Consider the following 23,649-nt stretch of genomic DNA (forward strand, 5'->3'; position numbering starts at 1 on the left):
ACCAAGAGCAGTTAAAGACACATGTGACATTTGGGCTTACTTTGTATTGCAGTTTCCAAAGAACAGGATCAGGTCTATGAATTGAAGAACCAATATTTAGCCACTAAGAAGAATCAGATCCAAATGGTGTTGGATGAACACTGGGCAGCAGCAACTCTGAGAAAGTGTTTCTAAACAGAGCAAGTTTTATTGATCCAAAAAAAAAAAAAGGCCAAAGATTTTCTACTCTCAGTACACACTAGGTAAGAGACCCCCCAAATACTATCTGCAATGTGTGGCTCAGAGAGGTTTGACCCAAAGGCGGAGGACTAATGTGTACTAGGCTTAATACCTGGATGATAAAATAATCTGTACAACAAATCCCCATGACCCAAGTTTACCTATGTAAGAAACCTGCACTTGTATCCCTGAACTTAAAAGTTTTTTTTTTTTTTTTTCAAAAAGGGAAAACTTTCCTACTGAGTTTCAGGCAATCATCTCCAATCCCCCACTCCCAGTGATGGCTTGAAATCTAAGAGGCACTTCCAAGTCTTACTCATAAGAAAAATGTCATCCTATCAACTCAGCCTGCTGTCAAGGAAAAAGAAGTTTCAATAGTAGCCTTGACATTTAAGAATGTAAAACAGAGAAAACAAAAGCAAAGTAAACAAAAGCAAACTCTGAAACAACATGGACCTTTTTAATAAATGTGTTTACAAAAGTGCATTAACTTCTGTTGAAATGCTCAGAGAGACTTATAGCTAACTAATTTGAGCTACTCTAGGTGTCCAGCAGCCATTTTAGTCAGAGGCCAATTGTTTTAAATACAGGGGGAGAGAAAGGAAAGACCTTTCAGATCACCATGTTTCTAAAACATCCAATTTATAGTTTGTTTTTATATAAAACTATTTTGAGACTTTAGGGTAAGGGTAACCTCATGATTGTGATGGAAATATTTAAGGTGTCATTTTAGTGGTAAAATGGGAAATGATACATAGGAAAGCAGCAAGGATCTGTGAAGATACATGAAAGGGAAGGAAAAAAATAATGAAAATAAAATATAATAGTGGAAAAGAGGAGACAAAAACAATACTCTTATCCTCTTTTACTTTTTCCTTCCTAAAATGATTTCTTACCACTGATTTAAATATCTTTCTACTATTAGCTTTCCTTTTGCCAATAAAGCCAATATTCATTAGTTAATTAGCTTTACTCTATTTCTTGGACATAACATTCCAAACTTGTCCAGTGACCTATGGAATGCACACTACTGATTTTAATGAGAAGTGTCAGGCACTGTTGGGAACACAGCATTAATAGAGTAGGGACAGCAATATCAGAACAAAATTCCATCACCAGCATTTTGGTAAATGTTTTATGTAATACAGAACTACTAGTATTTATAACTGCTATTTATTTTTAAAGTTAATTTATCAATTAAGGTAAAAATCAGTGAAACAATATTTACTACATTTTAAATAGGTTTCAAAATGTATTTTTTCAAAATATTAAGAAAAGCCCATAAATTTAATACAATTAAAAATAAAATGTTCAATATTTTACTAACAGTTAGTAAAAATTATTACTGTATTAAAATAATAATTTCATAAAGCAAAAAATTAGAAAAAATATTTTTTAAAGAGTTAACTTCAAATTGGAAGTATACTTTTGCTTAAAGTTTTCTAGCTGCTGAAATAGCTTTTTCAAACTCTATACTATTCTAGCAAATGGAAAGGAGATAGTTATAAACTAACTTCAGATAGTTTTCTCTGCCTGTGGTAACTTGAAATACTCTCATCACTTGTTTGAAAACTTGGAATCAACTTTTGATACATTTTTTTCCAGGAAATGAACAGTTATATTTGTAATTTTTATAATGTTTAAGTTGTAATTTTTGTCTTAAAGCATTGTAGTTCACATTTGTCTCTTTGGTTTCATCATGCAGACATGGGGATTCTGATGGAAAGTTCCTTGTATCAGTTTCAATGCTGTCATTGAACCTGTTCCGCTACTTGGGCAAAAAACCCTTCGAAGTAAATTAAGATTTATTCTTATAATAGAATCTTTGCAATACTATTGCATGCTTACATACTGTGACTTGTGTGGGCATAGACAAATGTCCAGACCTATGGACTACTTCATATGACGAATTTATCTTTTAAGCATAAACTGAGCAACAAGGTCACTGCCTGGATTTCGGAAAGCAAATAATTCAGATGTAAAAGTTATTTAAAGATGAAAATAAGAATCTTAGACAAAACCATCCATATTTGATAAGTAAAATTAACATGCTATACCTCTATCCTAGAATATAGAAAGCTAGTATTAAACATATTAAAACAGCAACTCCTCTGCCTTATTATACATTCGTTTATGGGGAAGGGAGAGAAAATTATAAATACATGAGTATAATGACAGATAGGGAGAGGTGCTATATAATTAATAAATTAAATCCGATAAAAGTGGAGGGAGAAATTGAGATTAGGTATTTCCAGGCTGTGTCAGGATCAACAGGAAAGACATCTTTGAGGAGATAATATTTGAGTGAATGGCTGAAGGAAGTGTACAAATTGCTACTGTGCTTTCTGGGAAATGTGCACTTCAGAAAAGGGAACGGCAAATACCGAGGATTGAAGCAAGAGGTCCTTGAGATATTCAGGAAACATCTCAAAGACCAAAGTGGTGACTTAGTAGGAGATGGTGGCAGAGAGATAGGCAGGAGGAAAATATGGCTCACCTTGTAAGCATTTTAAATCCTTTAGGTTTTATTAATGTACGGGAACCCCCTGAATGGCATTGGCAGAGGAATAACATGATTTTAAAACATATATATTCTTTTTTTGTGGATAAAAAATGATAAACAAGCAAACTATTTTACAGTTACTTTACCTGTAACTTTCAGCATCTAAAATAATCACAATCTGTTTTCTAGTTGCTCAGGTCAAAAACTATGGAGCCAATATATTTGTTCTTTTTCTTTCTCATTCAATCCGCTCTAAAGAAACATTGTATTGACTCCATCTTAAATATACATCCACAATCCAACCCCTTCTTATTATGCCCTCTCTCCAATTCTAATCTAAGTCACTGTCCTACCCAGTTTGCTATACTGTAATTACTATAATAGCTTATTAACAGGTCTCTTTGCATGTGCCCTTGTGTCTGTACAGTTTCCTTTCAAAACAACAGTCACACAACAATTCAAAAATATAAACCAAATAAAGTAACTCATTTGCCAGCAACACTGCAATACTTGCCATTGTACTTAGAGTGAAAATGAAGGACGTTACAAAGGCATTCATGATCTAAAGCTGCCCCAGATTCTGGTTTCTCTTCTAACTTCATTGCTGCTACTTCCCTTGCTTTCTCCAGAGCAGTTAGTCTGGACTCATGCATGGATAGAGTCTGAATAGGCCAAGGATTTTGCAATAGGTACTCCCTCTGCCATGAACACTCTTCCTTAGACAGCTGCACATTTCCTCACATCATTCAAATCTCCGCCAAAATATTAGCTTTTTTGATGAGACTTCCATTCACTATTTGACATGTACCTGAATGAAGGTTCAAAACAATGAGGTCAAGAGGGAAGCTATTGAAATGTTCCAGCTGAGAATTTGGCTTGAACAAGGGTGTTAACATTCCTAATGATAAAAGTGTTCATATCCATGATATGTAGTTATGGGAGAGTTTAAAGGATTTGTTGATGGACAAGACGTGTCAAAAGAGAGAAAAGAAGAAATCAAAGAGTAATGTAAACGAATACTGGCAGAAAAGAAGCTTTGTCCAGGGCTCAGTAATCAATTATGAATTTGGAATACATTAAGTTTGAGCTGCTATATTAGATATATATAAAATGGACAAGAGTTTAATGGTAGGATGAGAATTAAACAGGTTTGATGTTTTCAGGTCAATGGAACATAGAAAAAGAGAATCAAGGAATTTGAAAGTGGATGTGTAAGTATGTTTTTTAAAAGAAAATGGGGACCTGCAGGGGATACTAGACACAGGAATGTCAAATGTAGTCATATAATTGGAAGTCCTGTTGCTTTTTTAAAAATTTATGAAATTTTGTCATTACAGTACATGAGTGAGTGAACTTGAAATACAGGAAGTGGGGATCAGAGAGTGAAAGAATTTAAATTAAAGGTATTTCAGGGTGTGCAATTAAAGGCATGATAACTTATAGGATAAGACCATGGGAGATGGACTGAGGTGAAGGAGAGGGGGAAATTAGCAAAATAATTATCAAAAAATTTAAACAACCAGAGTGAGTGGATTTCCAAGAGGGATACCAAAGTTATCAAAAAATATGACCACAGTGGTGATAAAGAAAAGGTCAGCAAGCTAGATGCTAAAACATTTAGTAAAGGATAAGCAGAAACTGAGAGAAAAGCTACTAGAAAAGGAGCGAGGGAGAGGGGGAGGGGGAGAGAGAGTCAGAGAGAGAGAGAAGATACAGCTGCTGGCTAGGGTTTTCAGAAGGAGAAGGGAAAAAATGGCCTGAATATGGCAACAAGGGCAATGCTGTCTATACACTTCACTGTCTGTGGTACACAACTGTAGAAGAATGAATAGTGACCAACTCGAAGGCTACAAGAAAAACTGTCCTCAGGTTTCAGTGAGAAAAAGAAAGAAAGTGTAGAAAAAATATTGTGGGCTGGGTGTGGTGGCTTATATCTGTAATCCCAGCACTTTCGGAGGCTGAGGCAGGAGGATTGCTTGACTCCAAGAGTTCCAGACCAGCCTGGGCAACATAGTAAGACCCCATATCCACAATTTCTTTTTTTCAAAAAATTAGCCAGGTGAATAGCCCCAGCTACTCGGTTACTTGGGAGGCTGAGTTGAGAGGATTGCTTGAGCCCAGGAGGTTGAGACTGACATGAGCTTGGTTCACAACACTACATGCCAGCCTGGGTGAAAACATGAGACCCCGTCTCTAAAAAATAAAAAAATAAAGAAAAAGAAAATACATTGTGGATACTTGGAAAATATTCTGTGGACAAAATGAGATACAGAGGGCACAGTGGAAGAATACTGGATATTAAGAAATATCGGAGGTTGTGCAAAGCATTATGGGGCTAAGATTCCTTGAATCAGGTATGCCAGAAAGACTTAAAGATTTCATGATGTTGATTCAAATCTTATCTGCACATGTCTGTACTAACTTACTATTTTTATATGGAAATTAATACATTGAAGGAAGGAAGAAAGTTTATACTGATGAGAACATATGTTCTTAAATGGGGCATTTAGGGGGCCAGATTACAGGATACCTCCTGTCCCCTATAACAATATTGCAGAATGTAAAGTTGGACTAATAGTAGCAAAAACTACTCTTGATGAGAAAATGGCAACAATGTCCTAGATATTTTTAATAGTTATATAGTTTATGACCAGAAACTGAAGTTAAAAACTATGTTTAGACTTTAAAAAACTTTTCCCTATGTTAAATTTCAGAATGATTGATTCAAGAAAACCCCACTGTCTCAGCCCAAAATCTCCTTAAGCTGATAAGCAACTTCAGCAAAGTCTCAGGATACAAAATCAATGTACAAAAATCACAAGCATTCTTATACACCAACAACAGACAAACAGAGAGCCAAATCATGGTGAACTCCCATTCACAATTGCTTCAAAGAGAATAAAATACCTAGGATTCCAACTTACAAGGGATGTGAAGGACCTCTTCAAGGAGAACTACAAACCACTGCTCAAGGAAATAAAAGAGGATACAAAAAAATGGAAGAATATTCCATGCTCATGGGTAGGAAGAATCAATATTGTGAAAATGGCCATACTGCCCAAGGTAATTTACAGATTCAATGCCATACCCATCAAGCTACCAATGACTTTCTTCACAGAATTGGAAAAAACTACTTTAAAGTTCATATGGAACCAAAAAAGAGCCCGCATCACCAAGTCAATCCTAAGCCAAAAGAACAAAGCTGGAGGCATCATGCTACCTGACTTCAAACTATACTACAAGGCTATAGTAACCAAAACAGCATGGTACTGGTACCAAAACAGAGATATAGATCAATGGAACAGAACAGAGCCCTCAGAAATAATGCCGCATATCTACAACTATCTGATCTTTGACAAACCTGAGAAAAACAAGCAATGGGGAAAGGATTCCCTATTTAATAAGTGGTGCTGGGGAAACTGGCTAGCCATATGTAGAAAGCTGAAACTGGATCCCTTCCTTACACCTTATACAAAAATCAATTCAAGATGGATTAAAGACTTAAACGTTAGACCTAAAACCATAAAAACCCTAGAAGAAAACCTAGGCATTACCATTCAGGACATAGGCATGGGCAAGGACTTCATGTCTAAAACACCAAAAGCAATGGCAACAAAAGCCAAAATTGACAAATGGGATCTAATTAAGCTAAAGAGCTTCTGCACAGCAAAAGAAACTACCATCAGAGGGAACAGGCAACCGACAAAATGGAAGAAAATTTTCGCAATCTGCTCATCTGACAAAGGGCTAATATCCAGAATCTACAATGAACTCAAACAAATTTACAAGAAAACAACAAACAACCCCATCAAAAAGTGGGCAAAGGATATGAACAGAGACTTCTCAAAAGAAGACATTTATGCAGGCAAAAGACACATGAAAAAATGCTCACCATCACTAGCCATCAGAGAAATGCAAATCAAAACCACAGTGAGATACCATCTCACACCAGTTAGAATGGCAATCATTAAAAAGTCAGGAAACAACAGGTGCTGGAGAGGATGTGGAGAAATAGGAACACTTTTACACTGTTGGTGGGACTGTAAACTAGTTCAACCATTGTGGAAGTCAGTGTGGCGATTCCTCAGGGATCTAGAACTAGAAATACCATTTGACCCAGCCATCCCATTACTGGGTATATACCCAAAGGAATATAAATCATGCTGCTATAAAGACACATGCACACATATGTTTATTGCGGCATTATTCACAATAGCAAAGACTTGGAACCAACCCAAATGTCCAACAATGATAGACTGGATTAAGAAAACGTGTCACATATACACCATGGAATACTATGCAGCCATAAAAAATGATGAGTTCATGTCCTGTGTAGAGACATGGATGAAATTGGAAATCATCACAAGAACAAAAAACCAAACACCGTATCTTCTCACTCATAGGTGGGAATTGAACAATGAGAACACATGGACACAGGAAGGGGAACATCACACTCTGGGGACTGTTGTGGGGTGGGGGGAGGGGGGAGGGATAGCATTGGGAGATATACCTAATGCTAGATGATGAGTTAGTGGGTGCAGCGCACCAGCATGGCACATGTATACATATGTAACTAACCTGCACATTGTGCACATGTACCCTAAAACTTAAAGTATAATAAAAAAAAGCCTTATAAATGTGACTATTGATTTCAAGCAAAGAAAAATGTAGCAGCCCAGCTTTTGAGATAATTAACTCCAAAAGATTAAGCTTTCCTGTTGAAAATTATTGAGTGACCAAGTGGAAGCATTCCATTAATTAATACATTCCTCATGCAAATATGTGATTGCTATTTTTAAAATCATTTTTCAAAATTAATAAGAAAATATAATTTTATTATATGTTGAAATATGTCAACCTATGCATTTCTGCAAATGCAGTGTCTTATTTCATAGTCACAGTGCATACTTAGTTAGTTATATTTGTGACATAAACTGAAAACCTTAGTTATATTTGTGACATAAACTGAAAACCTTAACTTTACCCATGACTGACATGGTGAGATTTATCACAAGCCAAATAAAATAAATGCTGAAACTGACTTGGGGATGGGGGTGGGGGAAGTTATGTTAATACATCAAATCGAAATTTAAGTAGTGTAAGTTATAATAATCTAAATCCAGTGAGTAGAAAACAGAAAAAAAAAACACAATAAGCTGAGAATATAAAAGAGAATATCATTATTGTTGAAATATCTCAGAATTTTGGAGGAGAAAATAAAAGGCTTAGAAAGCAAAATTCTCTATATCACAACATTTCTGATTTTTAAAAACATAGTATTCATATTTCTCTAATATTTAGTCAGTGGCATATTTTACAAAGTTTTCTCCCGATTAATTTGGTTAAATAGTTGATTTTCAGACTTGAAAAATTTTTATGAGGAAGACACCAGCTGGTTTAACGAAACTTTATTTCCTGGCTCATTTCCTCATTTTACTCTAAATAGAAAAATTTGATCCTCCTGATATGTTGAGAATATTGGAGTCATTGCATTCAGTAAAAATTAGTGTGTGTGTGTGTGCGCGTGCGCACGTGTGTGTGTGTGTATGCAAAATGGCAATACTAATAATGTAGTTCATGATAATCTTCAAAGCCATTAAGTGATTTTGGTGAATAAACACTTTCCACTCTACAAAAGTGGGAAGTATGGTGGAGAATTCAGAAATCTACATGTCAGGTCACAATGAGTTTCCCTTCTCTACCCATGAACCTCCATCCAAGAGGTGATCAGAGACCCTAGGAAGCATCACTGGAGCTGTGTCCTGTAGCGCCGTGGACACTGCCACCTGTGTAAGTGAAGTGCAGCACAGAGTCTTGTAGCTGTAGCACTGCCTTTGGAGAAATTTCCAAATGTCTATCCAGCTCTGTGAGCTTCTGACAGAACCCAGCACTATTAACTTTATGCCAACTCTCACAATCAACCCACCATGATCTACCTTTGAGGCCATTAAAATTAATCCCTTATTACCATTACCTCAGATATCCCAGGAAGCCAGTGGTTTCCAAGTCATCCCTCACTGTGTGGTTCTTTTCCCCCAAGCAGCTCTGTACACTTCTTTCATATTCTTCTTAGGAATCTCTTTCCTTTGACTGTAAACTCTCAAGTGGTGGTTATTCTTTCTCCCTCTTCTCTCACAGCTCAATGTCTACATGTTATATAGTTGTCTTCATCTTTTCCTCATGTCCCGTCCTCTTCCTTAAAAGCTTTACTTATTTCAAGATGATGCCATCAAACCATGCTACCCATATCTTCTCCTTGTCATAGTCATAGTCAACCTTCCTGAGCATCCCCTCTAATTCTTTAACATTTAACCTCTGACATGTTATATCTTTCTCTAATGTAATCCCAACCTTACTTTATTTGTTTGTCTGTCTGTTTTGAGACAGAGTTTCGCTCTTGTGGCCCAGGCTGGAGTGCAATGGCGCGATCTTAGCTCACTGCAACCTCTGCCTCCCAGATTCTATTGATTCTTCTGCCTCAGCCTCCCAAGTAGCTAGGATTAAAGGCATGCACCACCATGCCCAGCTAATTTTGTATTTTTAGTAGAGACGGGGTTTCTCCATGTTGGTCAAGCTGGTCTTGAACTCCCAACCTCAGGTGATCCTCCCGCCTCAGCCTCCCAAAGTGCTGGGATTATAGGCTTGAGCCACTGAGCCCAGCAATCTCAACCTTACTTTGCTATTTTTTTCCAACTTTATCGAAGCATAATTGACAAAGTTGTACAAATTTAAAGTGTAAAGTGTGATAATGACTTGGTATATTATATATTGTGAAACGATTATCCTTAGTTAACATATCTGTCACCTTGCACAGTTATCATTTGTATGTGTGGGGGATAGCAGGTAAGATCTATTCTCTTAGCAAATTTCAAGAATGCAATGCATCATTTTTAGCTATAGTCATTACCTTGAACATTAATTCCCCAGAAGTTATTCATCTTTTTTGCCTTTATTTTTTTATTGATAACTACTGTTTGTACATATTTATGAGATACATGTGATGTTTTGTTTCATGCTGAGAATGTGTGATAATCAAGTCAGATTTAGGGCATCCATCACTTCAAGTATTTACCATTTCTATGTCTTGGAAACATTTCAAGTTCTCCCTTCTAACTCTACTGAAATATACAATATTATAACCCTTTGAACACCCCCGCATTTCTCTCAGTCCCAATTGCCTGAAAACCAGTATTCTGTTTCTATGACTTTGACTTTTAAAAATTTTACATATTAGTTAGATGATACAGTGTTTGTCTTTATCTGGCTGATTCATTTCACTAAGCATAATGCCATCAACATTCATCCATGCTGTCGCAGATGACAAAATTTCCTTCTTTATGTGGCTGTGTAATATTACATACATACACATGCAAACACATCACATCCTCTTTATCACAATAGCCAAGGCATGGAGAACACCTAAGTGCCTTCATTATTTCAATATCTGCAAAGTTTATTTATTTGCAACATTAGCATCTCCTAGGAGCATACTGTCTCAACTCAAAGATCTGAATCTTCCCTCTAACTCTACAACCTACTCCTACTCTAGTATGCTCTATACTACCATAATATATAACTATGTCATCTTCTCAATGTTAACTTACATAATCTTAATGTTAAGTATTTTATATTTTATGCACGGCCTCATTTCTCTTTCTAATTTACTCCTTGTAGTCCTTTTCTCCCCCAACGTTTATTCCATCCCACGATCCATTGACCCTACCAACCTTCAGTGTCTGTCATCCCCATCATATTCTCTATTGCCTCCTTGTGTGAATTAGATTACACCTTTTACTTCTATAATCACTAATTGCATACACCCTTAAATCACTCTTTCCCCTCCATTGTCATAGCCTGATAAAGCTCAACCCTACTTTAATTCAACACCCTAGCTATTTCTGATGGGCATATGAGTAAATTACACTTGGTTTGAGATTGACACATATTATTGCAGGCTGAACTTACTTTAAATTCATGTTCACTAACTTCAAGGAGATGCTGTAGCATATCAGTAATACTCTATTTTCCTCATACTCACTTGGATTACTATTTCATTAGACATTGCTGCTTATTTCACTTGAGTAACAGAGCCATCAGAAGACACTTTCCAAATGATTCAACAACCACACATTCAAAGCAACCTATTCTATTTTTCCTTCTATTACAATTCATTTAACATCTGCCATCCTATCTAAGCTAACTCTTCTGCTTGTGCCCTATATCCCAACCCATTTCTACTCCTATCTAAATATAAACTACTTTGAAGTTTCCTTAGTTGCCAGTTTATTAGCTTCTCTAATAATTGTCTGTATTTTTATCATCTTAACTCACGGAGTCCTTTTAAATCTCATGTTCTAATCCATTAACTCCCTCAAATATGAGTGTACCAAGTCTCATTCGAAAACCTTCTCTTGTTCCTATCTGGGTTCAATGTGAGGTAATTTCATTGAGTTTCCTGTTGTATTTTTTATTTTTTTCTAAGCTAACCTCTTTTATTTATTTATTTATTTTACATTTAGAGACTACAAGTGCAGTTTTTTGTTTGTTTGCTTGTTTTTTGTTATTTTAACATGGGTATATTACATAGCAGTGAAGTCTGGGCTTTTAGTGTACCCATAACCCGAATAGTGAACATTTTACCCAATAGTTCATATTTCATTCTTACACCCTCTCCCACCATCCCACCTTTTAGAGTCTCCAATATCTATTATTTTGCCCTGTATGTCAGTGTGTACCCATTGTCTAGTTCCCACTTATAAGCGAAAAGATTAGGTTTTTTACTTTCTGGTTCCGAGTCATTTCACTTATGATAATGGTCTCCAGTTCCATCCATGCTACTGCAAAGACATGATTTTATTATTTTGGATGGCTAAGTTGTATTTCATGGTGTGTGTGTGTGTGTGTGTGTGTGTGTGTGTGTGTGTGTGTGTGTATCATGTTTTTAATCCAGTCATCCATTGATGGACACTTAGGCTGATTCCATGACTTTGCTATTGTGAATTGTACTGTGATAAACATATGAGTGCAGGTGCTATTTTGATATAATGATTCCTTTTCTTTTGGCTAGATATCCAGTAGTAGCATTGCTGGATAAAATGGTAGTTCTATTTTTAGCTCTTTGAGAAATCTTCATACTGTTTTCCATAGAGATGTACTAATTTATTTTTCTATCAACAGTGTGTAAGCATACCCTTCTCTCTGCATCCTTGCCAACATCTGTTGTTTCTTGACTTTTTAGTAATAACCATTCTGATTGGTGTAAAATGGCATCTCACTGTGGTTTTAATTTGTATTTATCTGATGATTAAAGATGTAGAGCATTTTTTATATGTTTGTTGACTGCTTTTATATCTTCTTTTAAAAAATATTTGTTCATGCCTTTTGCTGACTTTTTAGTGGGGTTATTTGATTTTTTCCTTGCAGAGGTGTTTGAGTTTCTTGTAGATTCTGAATACTAGCCTTTTGATGTATGTTTTCCTTGAAAATGTATCTCCTATTCTATAGTTTGTCTGTTTACTCTGTTGACTTAAAATTATACTAAAAGGTTATAGTAACCAAAACAGCATGGTATTGATATATAAAAATAGACACATAGATTAATGAAACAGAATAGAGAACCACATACCTACAACAAATTGATCTTTGAAAAAGTCAACAAAAATATACATTGGGGAAAGAATATCCTATTCAATAAATAGTGCTGGGAAAAATAAAGAATTATATGCAGAAGAATAAAACTAGACCCCTATCTTTTACCATATTCAAAAATTAACTCAAGTTAGATTAGAAACTTAAACATAAGACCTGTCATTTTAAAAATCCTAGAAAAAAAAACTAGGAGAAACTCTTCCAGACATTGGCCTAGGCAAAGAATTAATGACTAAGTTCTCAAAAGGAAATGCAACAAAACAAAAATAGACAAAAATGGAATATAATTAAACTAAAAGGTTTCTGCACAGCAAGTTTCCTGGTTTTAAATGTCATGTCTCTGGCACTGGCTTCCAAATTTATATATTTAGCCCAGATAGCTTCTCTAAAATGGAAACATACTTGATATCTACTTCAATATCTCTACTTGGCTCTATTAGGTGTCTTGTCTAACATGTTCAAAACTGACATCTTGTTTTCCACTCCTGCCAACCAGGCCCTTCTTTCTACAGATTTTTCCATTTTGGAAATGGTATTAGAAAACAGTTAAGGTTTATTTCCCAACCTTTCAATTAAGCAAACAACCTTAGAGTTACCCTTGACTTATTTCTGTTACCTCACATCTAATCCTTCAGCAAAAGTTTGAACTATTCTTAGAAATATATTCCAGATCTGATCCTTAATTACCATCATCGCGAGTCATCTTGATGGCAGTGTCAGTCACCACCAACTCTGGGCTACATACTCATAGTAGCTTTCTAGCTGGTCTCCCTTCCCTTGGGAACATACACCAATGCTCTATTTAATAAAATTGACTCAGAGTGATCATTTAAAGCAGTATCTGCCTACTGGAATGTAAGTTTCTAACGAAAAGAGCTTTTTTTCTTTTTAATTTTTTTTGGCCTTTTTTATGGTTGCGGAAGAGTTTTACTTAGAGTAGGAAAGTTTCTGAAAAATATATAAATATTCTTTAAATTAAACAAATTAGTCTTTTCATATCACCGCCCAAGTCAAGACCTTCCATTTCAATCAGTAAGATCCAAAATAATTATTATAAACAAATTATATAATGAATCAAATAAATTAGTTAGAAAATATTCTATACATAGCACAGTAAAATAATTTACAAATACAGTCATGAATAAAACACATTCTTCTTGAATATCTTACAGTAGAGTAGAATTTCATAGTAATTCAAAATCATTTTCATAGAGTACTCAGCAATATTACAGAAATATTTGATTTTCTTTTAGTAGATAACTAATAATTGAGTGAGCAATAAAACTACTTGTATGGCTGAAGATTAACCATTTAAAATATGTGAGCAATCTAACTCAGTGGTTTGTAAAGAATTTCAGTATATTTACATGGAAAGTTTTCAGTGGTAAATAACATAATGCTAACTCAAACAGACTAAACCAATGCAGGGAATTATTGGCTCATATTGTTAAACTGTCTATAGGTAGTTCTTTCTTCATAAAGAATCTGATCATTGTTCTGGCTCTCCTTTTAATCCTTTCAGCTCTATATCTGTTTTGGCTTTGTCTCCTTGCTGGACTTCATGGTTGCAAAATGACCTCCAGTTGCACAATTACATGCTGCAATACAGTTTCTTAGTGTTACTGTAGAGTGTGACTTTCATTTCCCTTTAAAACCTCTAGTAGGAGTTTCACTGTTAATCTTAAGTGCAGACTTTCTTCCAAATGGTTCAAGTATCAACATGCAAAAGTGCCAAATATACCTTGAAAAAATTTACCTTCTAGGGCCAAACAAGCAAGTAGGGGGTAAAAAAGTTATTTCACTTTTGTAGACGGAAAGCAGTAATGCTGGAGAAGAGTGAGAGGAATTCTCTAGGAATTCCTAGTATTTGGATGGCTAAACCGCCACCCAAATAATGTTCAAGTATCCTTTTTAAAATATTTGTTTCTTTTTTTGCAGTTGCTGTATTTCACAAACTCCATTTTATTTTCAAATCATTTTCCAAAGTAGTCACATAAACAATCAAACCATTCTTCTATAATTTAAGAGAGTCACCAAAGTTGTATTCTATCTGTCTGATACCTCCAAGACATCAATTATTCCTTTTCCTTTCCTATCAGACTCTACTTGTGTGCTACCTGCTCCCAGCATTGCCCCTTTTGATACTTTACAACTCTTTCTGCTCATAATAATAACATTTTTATGCTAACTTCCCATAGACATCTAAAGCTTTCAGTCTTCTAGGTGGTAAGGAATTTTCTGATTTTTAACTACTGGAGAAAATTAATTTCTTTCTAACTGTATTGCTTTAAGTTACTAGGTACCAAATAAAAATTTCCATAACCAATGTTTCACTGTCTTTCTCAGGGAGGTAATTTTGTTTCAGTTTCTCTCTCATCTACCCATATAAATTTAGATCTATAGCATATGTTCAGGTAGGGAAACTAATATCATTATAATCACTCTATTCTTCTCCTTTCCACATTTGACTCCTTTTCACCTTAACACATTTTTTTTTCTCCCAAATTCAGAAGAGTAAAACTTCAGTAGAAAAGAGTAGTTAAACTAGTTGGAAGGTATAAGACAATTTCCCTCATTGAAGCTGTTTAAGGCCAAGCTCATCTTGACTAATAGTTCTCAAAGTATGGTGACTCCAGATCAGGACCATCAGCATCACTTACGACTTGATTGGAAATGTACATTTGCAATCCTCATCCCAGATCTATTAAATTATAAACACTAGAGACACAGAACAACCATTTGTACTTTAGCTCTTCAAGAAGTTCTAATTTCAAAGTGTTAGAGTCACTGACCTAGGAAAACATACCTCATAAGTTAGTAACACACAGATAAATCCTTAACATAAAAGCATTGAAGTCAAGTCGTTTTTATTTTTATTATTATATTCACTGATATTCTTTGACTCATATGAGAACAGAAAAATAGATTTCAAGATTGATTTCCTGTCATTTTTTTCAACTTCATACTTAATTAATATTTATTATATCTCCATTATTTCACCTGAGTCAGAGTTAGCAATTTTTTTTAATCAGTCAGTTTTATGTTTGGGGAGGAGATGTATTTGGTTTTTTTTTTTAAGTTGATCACTTTTCTAAGTACATTCACTAATCTACTAGCACATTGAGGCATAGAAATAGAATTGTAAATTAAAAGTAAATATTTTTAAAGGGATAACATTCAGGTTTATTGATGAATTAATATACGATTGAAGGCATGCAAAAATTTGACGGAATGGGTTAGAGTTTTCAATATCTTGATATAATGATAAGGTTTATTGTCACTTCTTTTGAAAAAGTCACATTTCAAAAGGTTAATTTTAAAAAAACCTTTAAATTTGGATTCCTTTGAAATAGATTAAAGTATCGTACAGTGTGAAGTGGATGCATATTCTAAGTTTCTTTTCAGTGTGTTCCAAGGCTATTCTGTACCCCGCATGTTAATTTTCTGCCTTTATGAATATTCTAAAATTTTGAGGCTACTTACTGCTTTTCAATAATGCCCAACAGAATTTACTTTAAGCAGCCAGATAAAAGTCAGGCAAGTGTGAAGAGTATAAATTGTATTTCTTAATGATGTGAGAAAATGTCTATAAAGCTATTTAAAATTGACTAAATTATACGCCCAGATATTTGGGTCACTTCTGCCATTTATAAATGAGTAATCTGTGGCAAATTATTACTTAAAGAAAGAATGAATTCCTAAAAGTCTGCCTAAAGACCCTAACTAATATCTATCTGCTGAGGTTTGTGAAATACAGGAAGAAATATTCTATTATTTTAAAATATTTCAACGTTATATATGTATAACAGAAATAATACTATGGAGACATATATCTCTCTTTTCTTTCTAGACCTTCAATTATTATTTGATTATATTAAAACCTCCATTATGAAACAAAATATTTTTTTGATAACCGTATACCTAAATTATGCTTGAGAATTTCTCAAATATTTATTTTAAATTAATACCACAACAATTAACCCAAAACATGCAAAAAAATTTACTTTAACTTCAAATAGAATATTATATACCATTAAGTAAAAGTTAGGATTAAAACCAGAACATCATTATATTTTTGTTCACGTGATTTAAAAACCATGTATTTTGTATTAAAAATAAACAGAAAATTAGTTATACCTGCAAGGATAATCTTTCTCACATTTCTTACACGTAGCGTTATTCCTCAAAGGAAATGACTCACATGATGTTTGAATGCTCTTACAAAGCAAATCTGTAAATATTGGTGAACAGATGCACATAACATCCTAGGAAAGATTAAAAAAATATTTTTACAAAGTATTTTGGATATTTCAAAGGTAATGAATGGGTTCTTACCTGGAGAAGGGTTAAAATTATTTTCATGAACTTGGAGTAGAAATTATCTGTCAGCAATGTGGCAGATTCTATTTTCCAAAATGTCACAACACCATCTCCCATCTCACACACTCTTCCTGCTATGTGAAATCAAAGCTCCTCTATTAAGAGTTAGCAACTATATTCCCTTCCTCTTGAATGTAAGCAAGATTGTGATCATGGAGACAATGATGCTTTAAAGGCCATATAGATTCTATCTAATTATCTTAGAATGCTTGCTCTTTGAACCCAGCCACCATGCTCTCAGGAAGCGCAGGCCACATGGAGAAATCATGTTTAGGATTGTGGCTAATAGGCCCAGTTCTGGGCCAAGCTAACAGCCAACATTTACTACCAGACATATGAATAAGAAAACCTTCAAGATGAAGTCCAAGTCTAGACACTTTCCGATGGCAACCTCAGAGGGACTCTAAACAATATCCTAGCTGAGACAAGTCAGCTCACAGTACCGTAAGAGATAATAATAAAACAATTATTTTAAGCCACCAAGTTTTGGGGTGACTATGCATAGAAAATAAACCATTGGCACCTGAAACAAGTCCATGCATCCATGGGCAGGTAAAAATAAAATGAAATTAAATTTGCTGGGCAAAAGTTAATTTCACCTGCATTCAAAATACAACCTAGTCATCATATTTCTTCCTCTTGCTGTCCTCCTTATTTTTTCTTCTCTTTTTTCTTTGTTATCCTTATCATCAACATCATCATCATTACCATCATTTTCATTATCATATTTATCTGAACAATAAGATTTATTAAGATTCCAAGGTAAAAAGCCCGTATACTTAAAATTGATGATTTTTTTATTCTCATGGAATCCAATCAAAATTTATTTAATTTACCCCAAAATTAACGTTGAAAGAGGTATATAGCTTGTCCAACCTCATACATGGTAGCAGTACAAATGATAACATGTACAATTTTCCAAGTAATTTATCTACAAAATAATTCTTCTAATGAATAATAGAGAATATTAAATAATGAGAATATTAAATAGAGAATATAAATAATGAATAATAGAGAAGCAAAATAGAATTAAAGTACTTCTATGAATTAATAGTTAAGCATACATCCATTAAAAGTCGCTTCTTATATTAAGATTCTTTTAACTAGTAAAGTTATAGAATGTGTTCAATTGTTCATTATTGTCAACTTTAAAAGCAAAACATTTTAAATGATACTATTAATAGTTCTTGATAGATTATTGTATTAGTTTTCTATTTATATAACAACTTTTTATTTAAATAGCAAATTCTTACAAACTTAGTAGCTTGAAGCAACAACAACAACAAAAAATCATTATCTTAGAGTTCCAGAGGTCATAAGTCTGAAAAGTTTCAGAAGGCTAAAACCAAGATGTCTGCTGTGTCCCTTCTGTAGGCTCTACAGGAAAATGTTCCCCTGACTTTTCTAGCTTATTCTAGAGGATGCATTCATTTTTTCATTTATGGTCCCTTCCTCCGTCTTTAAAACCAGCCTCATTACATCATCAAATCCCCCTTTGACTCTGATTCTTCCATCTCTCTCTTCCACTTTAAAGGACCCTTGTGATTACACTGGATCCACCCAAATAATCCAAGATAACATCAGCTGATTAGCAGCCTTTATTCCATCTGCGATCTTAATTTCCTCTTGCTGGGTAACATAACACATGCACATATTCCCAGGATTAGTGCATGGACATATTTATTTATTTTATTTTTATTTTATTTTTTGGTGGAGGATGAGGGGCATACATAGTCTGCTTACTACAATAATAGTTTCCTTGATTTTTAGAAGAAGCATGTATTATTGCTCTTTGCCCTTGTATCTCCAAATATTTGGGGCTAGTATATGGTACATTGGTAACAAATATTTGCATATTGTAGAAGAAATTTCAGGTGGAGTAAAAAATGTTCTTCTATAAACTTTTATCTGTGTGTTATGTTCTATATAATGTAACTAATTCTTCTCAGCAAAAGTTCAGCAATTTTTTTGATAAAATGGACAATTCTCCAGGGGAAAAAAATTTCCTTTTCAGAGTGTTAGTAACAAAAAGTTTAGGAGGTTGGAAAAATAATCTCTTAAGGTTCTTTAAAGAATAAATGACAAATATGAATCTAAAATGAAAAGACAGTAATTTGTGAGAAGAGCTAATGAAATATTTCCTACTCTTATTTATTTAAATGTTAAATTGAAAAGTTAAAGTATAACAATATTGAATAACTAAAAGATGAAAAAAAGCAATAAGTAAAAATGAAGAGTGTACAAATTTATATTCTTTTAAAAGGGAAAATACTGATGGAAGAGCAAAGTTTTTTCCTATATAAATGGGAAAAATTAAAATAAGTAGACCGTTCTTGTTCGTCTGAGTTTAACAAACTACCTTAATAAGGATTCTAATTATTTATTCTTTCCAAATTGCTTGGTAATAGTAAAAAAAATTTAAAACCACTCACTTATATGTTAGATTGAGACTTACATTTGATATTTTGATGCAGTCAGTACCATTCTGACATGGTACTAATGAAAACTCACTGACATCAGTTTCACCATTTTGGCTGGAAGATCCTTTTGGGCATTCATAAGTATAAGCAGAACTGCTATTTGGGCAAATTCCTCTTTTCCAAAAAAGCAGAGAAACACAAGGTTTTGCTGACACCTCACAGAATGGACCTTAAAAAAATCACACACAAGGAAGAAAAAAAAAAAGAAAAGGAAGGAAGGAAAGAAGAAATGAGCATAGATATGTAGCAAAACATTCTAGAAAATTTCTCTAGAGTTTATGAAATATTTTTATTTAACAAATGTATTGCAGTGTAAGTTATATATTATAAAATTCATTCACTGCAATTCTAGAGTAACTTTTGCAAATGTATAGAGCTACTCAAGCATCATCACAATACAGTTTTAGCACAATTCCATTACCCAAAGAAGAGCTCTTTTGTAGTCAATCTTTGTACCCAAGCTCAGTTCCAGGCATTTCATTAGAAAGGTATGATGGACTATGTGGTCTTTTGCGACTGGCTTCTTTTGCATAGCAATGTTTTTTAAAGAATTTTCATGTTGTATCATGTATCAGTAGTTGGTACTTTATATTGCTAAAGAGTAATTCACAATATATACATTTTGTTAATCCATTCATCCTTCAGTGGACATCTGTTTTCAGTTTTTGGTTCTCATGAATCATGAATTCATATACAATTATTTGAGGGAATTTTTTTTTATATTTCTTGAAAAGATTCCCAGGAATGGAATTGCTGGATTTTATGGAAAATTCATGTTTAATATTTTAGGAAACTGCTAAACTGTTTTCCAAAGTAGCTGTGCCATTTTAACATTCCCACCAGCGATGTGTCAGATTTATGTTGCTCCACATTCTTGCCAACATTTGATATTGTCCGTTTTCTTTGTTGTACTCATTCTAGTAAATGTACAATGGTATCTCACTGAGGCTTCAATTTTCATTCACTAATGACTAATTATTTTTAGCATCTTCTGGTATGTGTATTAATCATTTGTATATCTTCAAAAATGAAATGTCTTTTTAAATCTATTAACTATTTTTAAATTGTGTTATCAGCTTTCTTATGATTGGGAGCATTTTTTGAGTGAGTTCTTTGTATATATTGAATAAAAGTCCTTTATGATATATGTGATTTGGCTTTCCATTTTCTCACTTGTTGACATTTGGATAGCAAAAGTTTTTATTTCATGAAATCCAATTTTTCTACTTTTCCTTTAATTGAGTCCATTTTGTCATTTTTATATCATATATTTTGGTATCATATAATTGGTGTCTAATAATATTTTGCCTAACCTAAGGTCATGAAGACATTTTAATATATTTTATAATTTTAGCTCCTATGTTTAGATTCCTAATCCATTTGAGTTTATTTTTTATATGGTGTGGGATAATGATTTAGCTTATATGTTTCACGTATACACGTACAATTGTTATGACACTTTTTTCTTTTAAGACTGTCCTTCCCTCATTTCTTTGTTTGTTTGTTTAAAAACTGTTAAAACTGACCTATTATATGCCTTTTTATGTGCAATAAAGTTGCACATAGATATGCAAGAAAGTTGATTTCTGGCATATCTATTTTTTTCCTGACTTATATGCCTTTTTATGTGCAATAACCCATTGACCAGATAAATACATAATGCATATAGCTATATAGTAGGTTTTGAAATTGGGTAGTCATTCAACCTTTCCTTCTTTTTTTCCAAAAATAATTTTGGCTATGCTATGGATTCTTTTTATAGTTTCCTATAAATTTTTCTATGAGCTTGTCAATTTCTACACAGAAGCCTGCTGGAATATTATAGGAATTTTATTAAATCAATAGATAAAATTGGGAAAAATTTCCATCCCAACAAGATTGAATTCCAATCGATGAATATGCAATGTATCTCCATTTCTTTGGCTATTCTTGCATTTCTCTCAGCATTGTTGCATAGCTTTATGTTAAAGTCTTGCATTTATTTGTTAAATTCATATCTAAGCATTTTGAAGGTCATGTAACTAGAATTGCTTTCTTAATTTTATTTTTGAATTTTATTTTTATTCATTTATTTTTTTCAGTCATAGTCTCGCTGTGTTGCCCAGGCTGGAGTGCAGTGGCATGATCTCAGCTCATCACAACCTCTGCTTCCTGCCTTCAAGTGATTCTCCTGCCTCAGCCTCCCAAGTAGCTGGGACTACAGGCATGCATCACCATGCCCAGATAATTTTTGTATTTTTAGTAGAGATGGGGTTTCATTATGTTGGCCAGGCTGGTCTCGAACTCCTGACCTCATGATCTGCCCGCCTCGGCCTCCCAAAGTGCTGGGATTACAGGCGTGAGCCACTATGCCCGGCCTTGAAGTATTGTTTTTAATATACAGAAAGGCAAATTACTTGTGTATATTAGCTTGTAGTCTGAAAACTGTATAAACCCATTTACTAGTGCTAGTAGTCCTTTGGGGGGATTACTTAGGATTTTCTACATATTAGATCATGTCATTTGTGAATAAAGACAGTTTTACTGCTTTCCTTTCAACTAATATGTCCGTGTGTGTGTGTGTGTGTGTGTGTGTGTGTGTATGTCTAACAAATAGCCTGGAACTTCCTATGTTCCAGTGTTAAATAGAAATGGTGAAAGTAGATATCATAGTCTTGTTCCCAATTCTTCCAAGAAAAGTTGTCAGCCTGACACCTTTAGTGTGGTGTTCCCTGGACATTTGTCATAGATGCTTTTTATCAGGCTGAGGGATTGTGTTTCTATTTCTAATTTGTTGAGAGTTTTTATAATGAATAGGTGTTAGATTTTGTGATATGTTTTTCCTGCAACTATTGAGATGATTATGTAGGCTTTGTCCTTTATTATATTAATATGGTATATTACATTAATTGACTTTCAGATATCAAACTTATCTTGAATCCTGGGGAAAAAATCGTACTTTATCAGGATAGAAAAAAATATGTTTATATGTGATTGGACTCAATTTGCTTATATTTTGGTGGAGATTTTCTATCTTTATTAATAAGTGATATTGGTCTTTAGTTTTCTTGTGGCAGCTTTGTCTTTGGTTTTGGTATGAGGGTAATACTGGCCTGATAGCATGACTTCAAAAGTGTTCCTTTCTCTTCTCCTTTTTCCTTTTCTCTTCTTTTAAGAGATTAGTGCCAGTTATCGAGGATTGGTACTAATCTCTTAAATATCTGGCAGGTCTATATGAATTTTCCATTTCTTCTTGAGTCACTGTTAGTAATTTACATATATTTAAGAATTTATTCATTTCCTCTAAGTCGTCACATTCGTTGGCCTAATGTTGTTCATAATACCTCCTTATAATCTTCTAAATTTTGAGTGGTCAGTAATGAGTCCTCACTTCCAATGCTTATTTTATTTACTTGTGTCTTTCCTTGTATTTTTTCCTTGTTCATTCCGACTAAAGATTTGTCCATCTTGTTTTCCTCAAAAATCAATTTTTTTGTTTCATTGATTTTCTCTAAGAAGTTTTAATGATTTCTGTGCAAATCTTACTGTCCTCTTTTGTTTGTATGCTTTGCACTTAATGTGGTTTTTTTCCATTTATTTAAGGCTGAAGCTTAAAATATTGATTTGAGAGTTCTTTTTCTGGTGTAGAAACTTGGAACTATAAGCACTGTTATAAGTACTTAAGCACAGTATAAGCACTGTTTTAGCTAAGCACTGTCTTAGCTGCATTTCATAATTTTTCATATGGTTCCATGTTATTTTTTTCTTCTTTACTCTCAGGTTATTTCAGAAATATGTTGTTTATAATAATTTCCAGATATGTGAAGATTTCTAGAAACAACATCTGTTGTTAATTTCTAATTAGTTTTGTGAGGGTTGAGGAACATATATGATATGATTTGTATTCCTTTAGATTTATTAAGACTAATTTTCTTGCCATGCCTATTCGTCGATACACTATCAACAGCAGAGTTGTACAGTGAGGTTTGGCACTTGAAGGGATGTGAAAGCAAATGCCTCTTTAAACTTGATTTCCTAGGCAAGTCACTTGCCTCCCCTTAGTCCCCACCCTACTAAGATTATGCAAATAGAGTTAACAAACTAGTATTATTAAGGTCCAAGCCTGGGGTACCCACTGCAGCTTGTATAGAACTTGGATCAGCAGGTGTTTCACTTCACAGTTAACAAATACTTGTCAATCTGTTCAATGTGCTGTCATTAGGCACACCATAGTGACATTAAAACGTAACTGCAGTAGTAGGCTGACAGGCTTTGCCATCTCTGTGAACTTCTAGATTTTGAAAACAAATTTTACTCTTTTACTCCTCTTACCTTGAGTAAGGCTTTGGACAATTGATACATGTTGGAAAAAACTGAAAAGGGAGATATCTGACTCCTAGCTAAAAATGATATATGTGGACTTTGAAAATTAAGGTATTT

The 23,649-nt window shown here is 33.9% G+C and overlaps 1 protein-coding gene across 9 annotated transcripts in view; it reads right to left on the bottom strand.

Moving 5' to 3' along the window:
• Window positions 1–23,649, bottom strand: part of LOC100609532 (protein eyes shut homolog) — a 2,075,858-nt gene that overhangs the window by 1,672,984 nt on the left and 379,225 nt on the right. For all 9 annotated transcript variants that reach the window (XM_063813139.1, XM_054685918.2, XM_054685923.2 and 6 more), the window contains 2 exons: window positions 19,206–19,399; window positions 16,508–16,635 (listed from right to left, as the gene is read on the bottom strand). In XM_063813139.1, coding sequence (XP_063669209.1) covers window positions 16,508–16,635; window positions 19,206–19,399 — 322 coding nt within the window. The remainder of the gene's footprint in view (window positions 1–16,507; window positions 16,636–19,205; window positions 19,400–23,649) is intronic.

Source organism: Pan troglodytes, chromosome 5, assembly GCF_028858775.2.
Source record: "Pan troglodytes isolate AG18354 chromosome 5, NHGRI_mPanTro3-v2.0_pri, whole genome shotgun sequence".
In the NCBI taxonomy this organism is placed as follows: Eukaryota; Metazoa; Chordata; class Mammalia; order Primates; family Hominidae; genus Pan; species Pan troglodytes.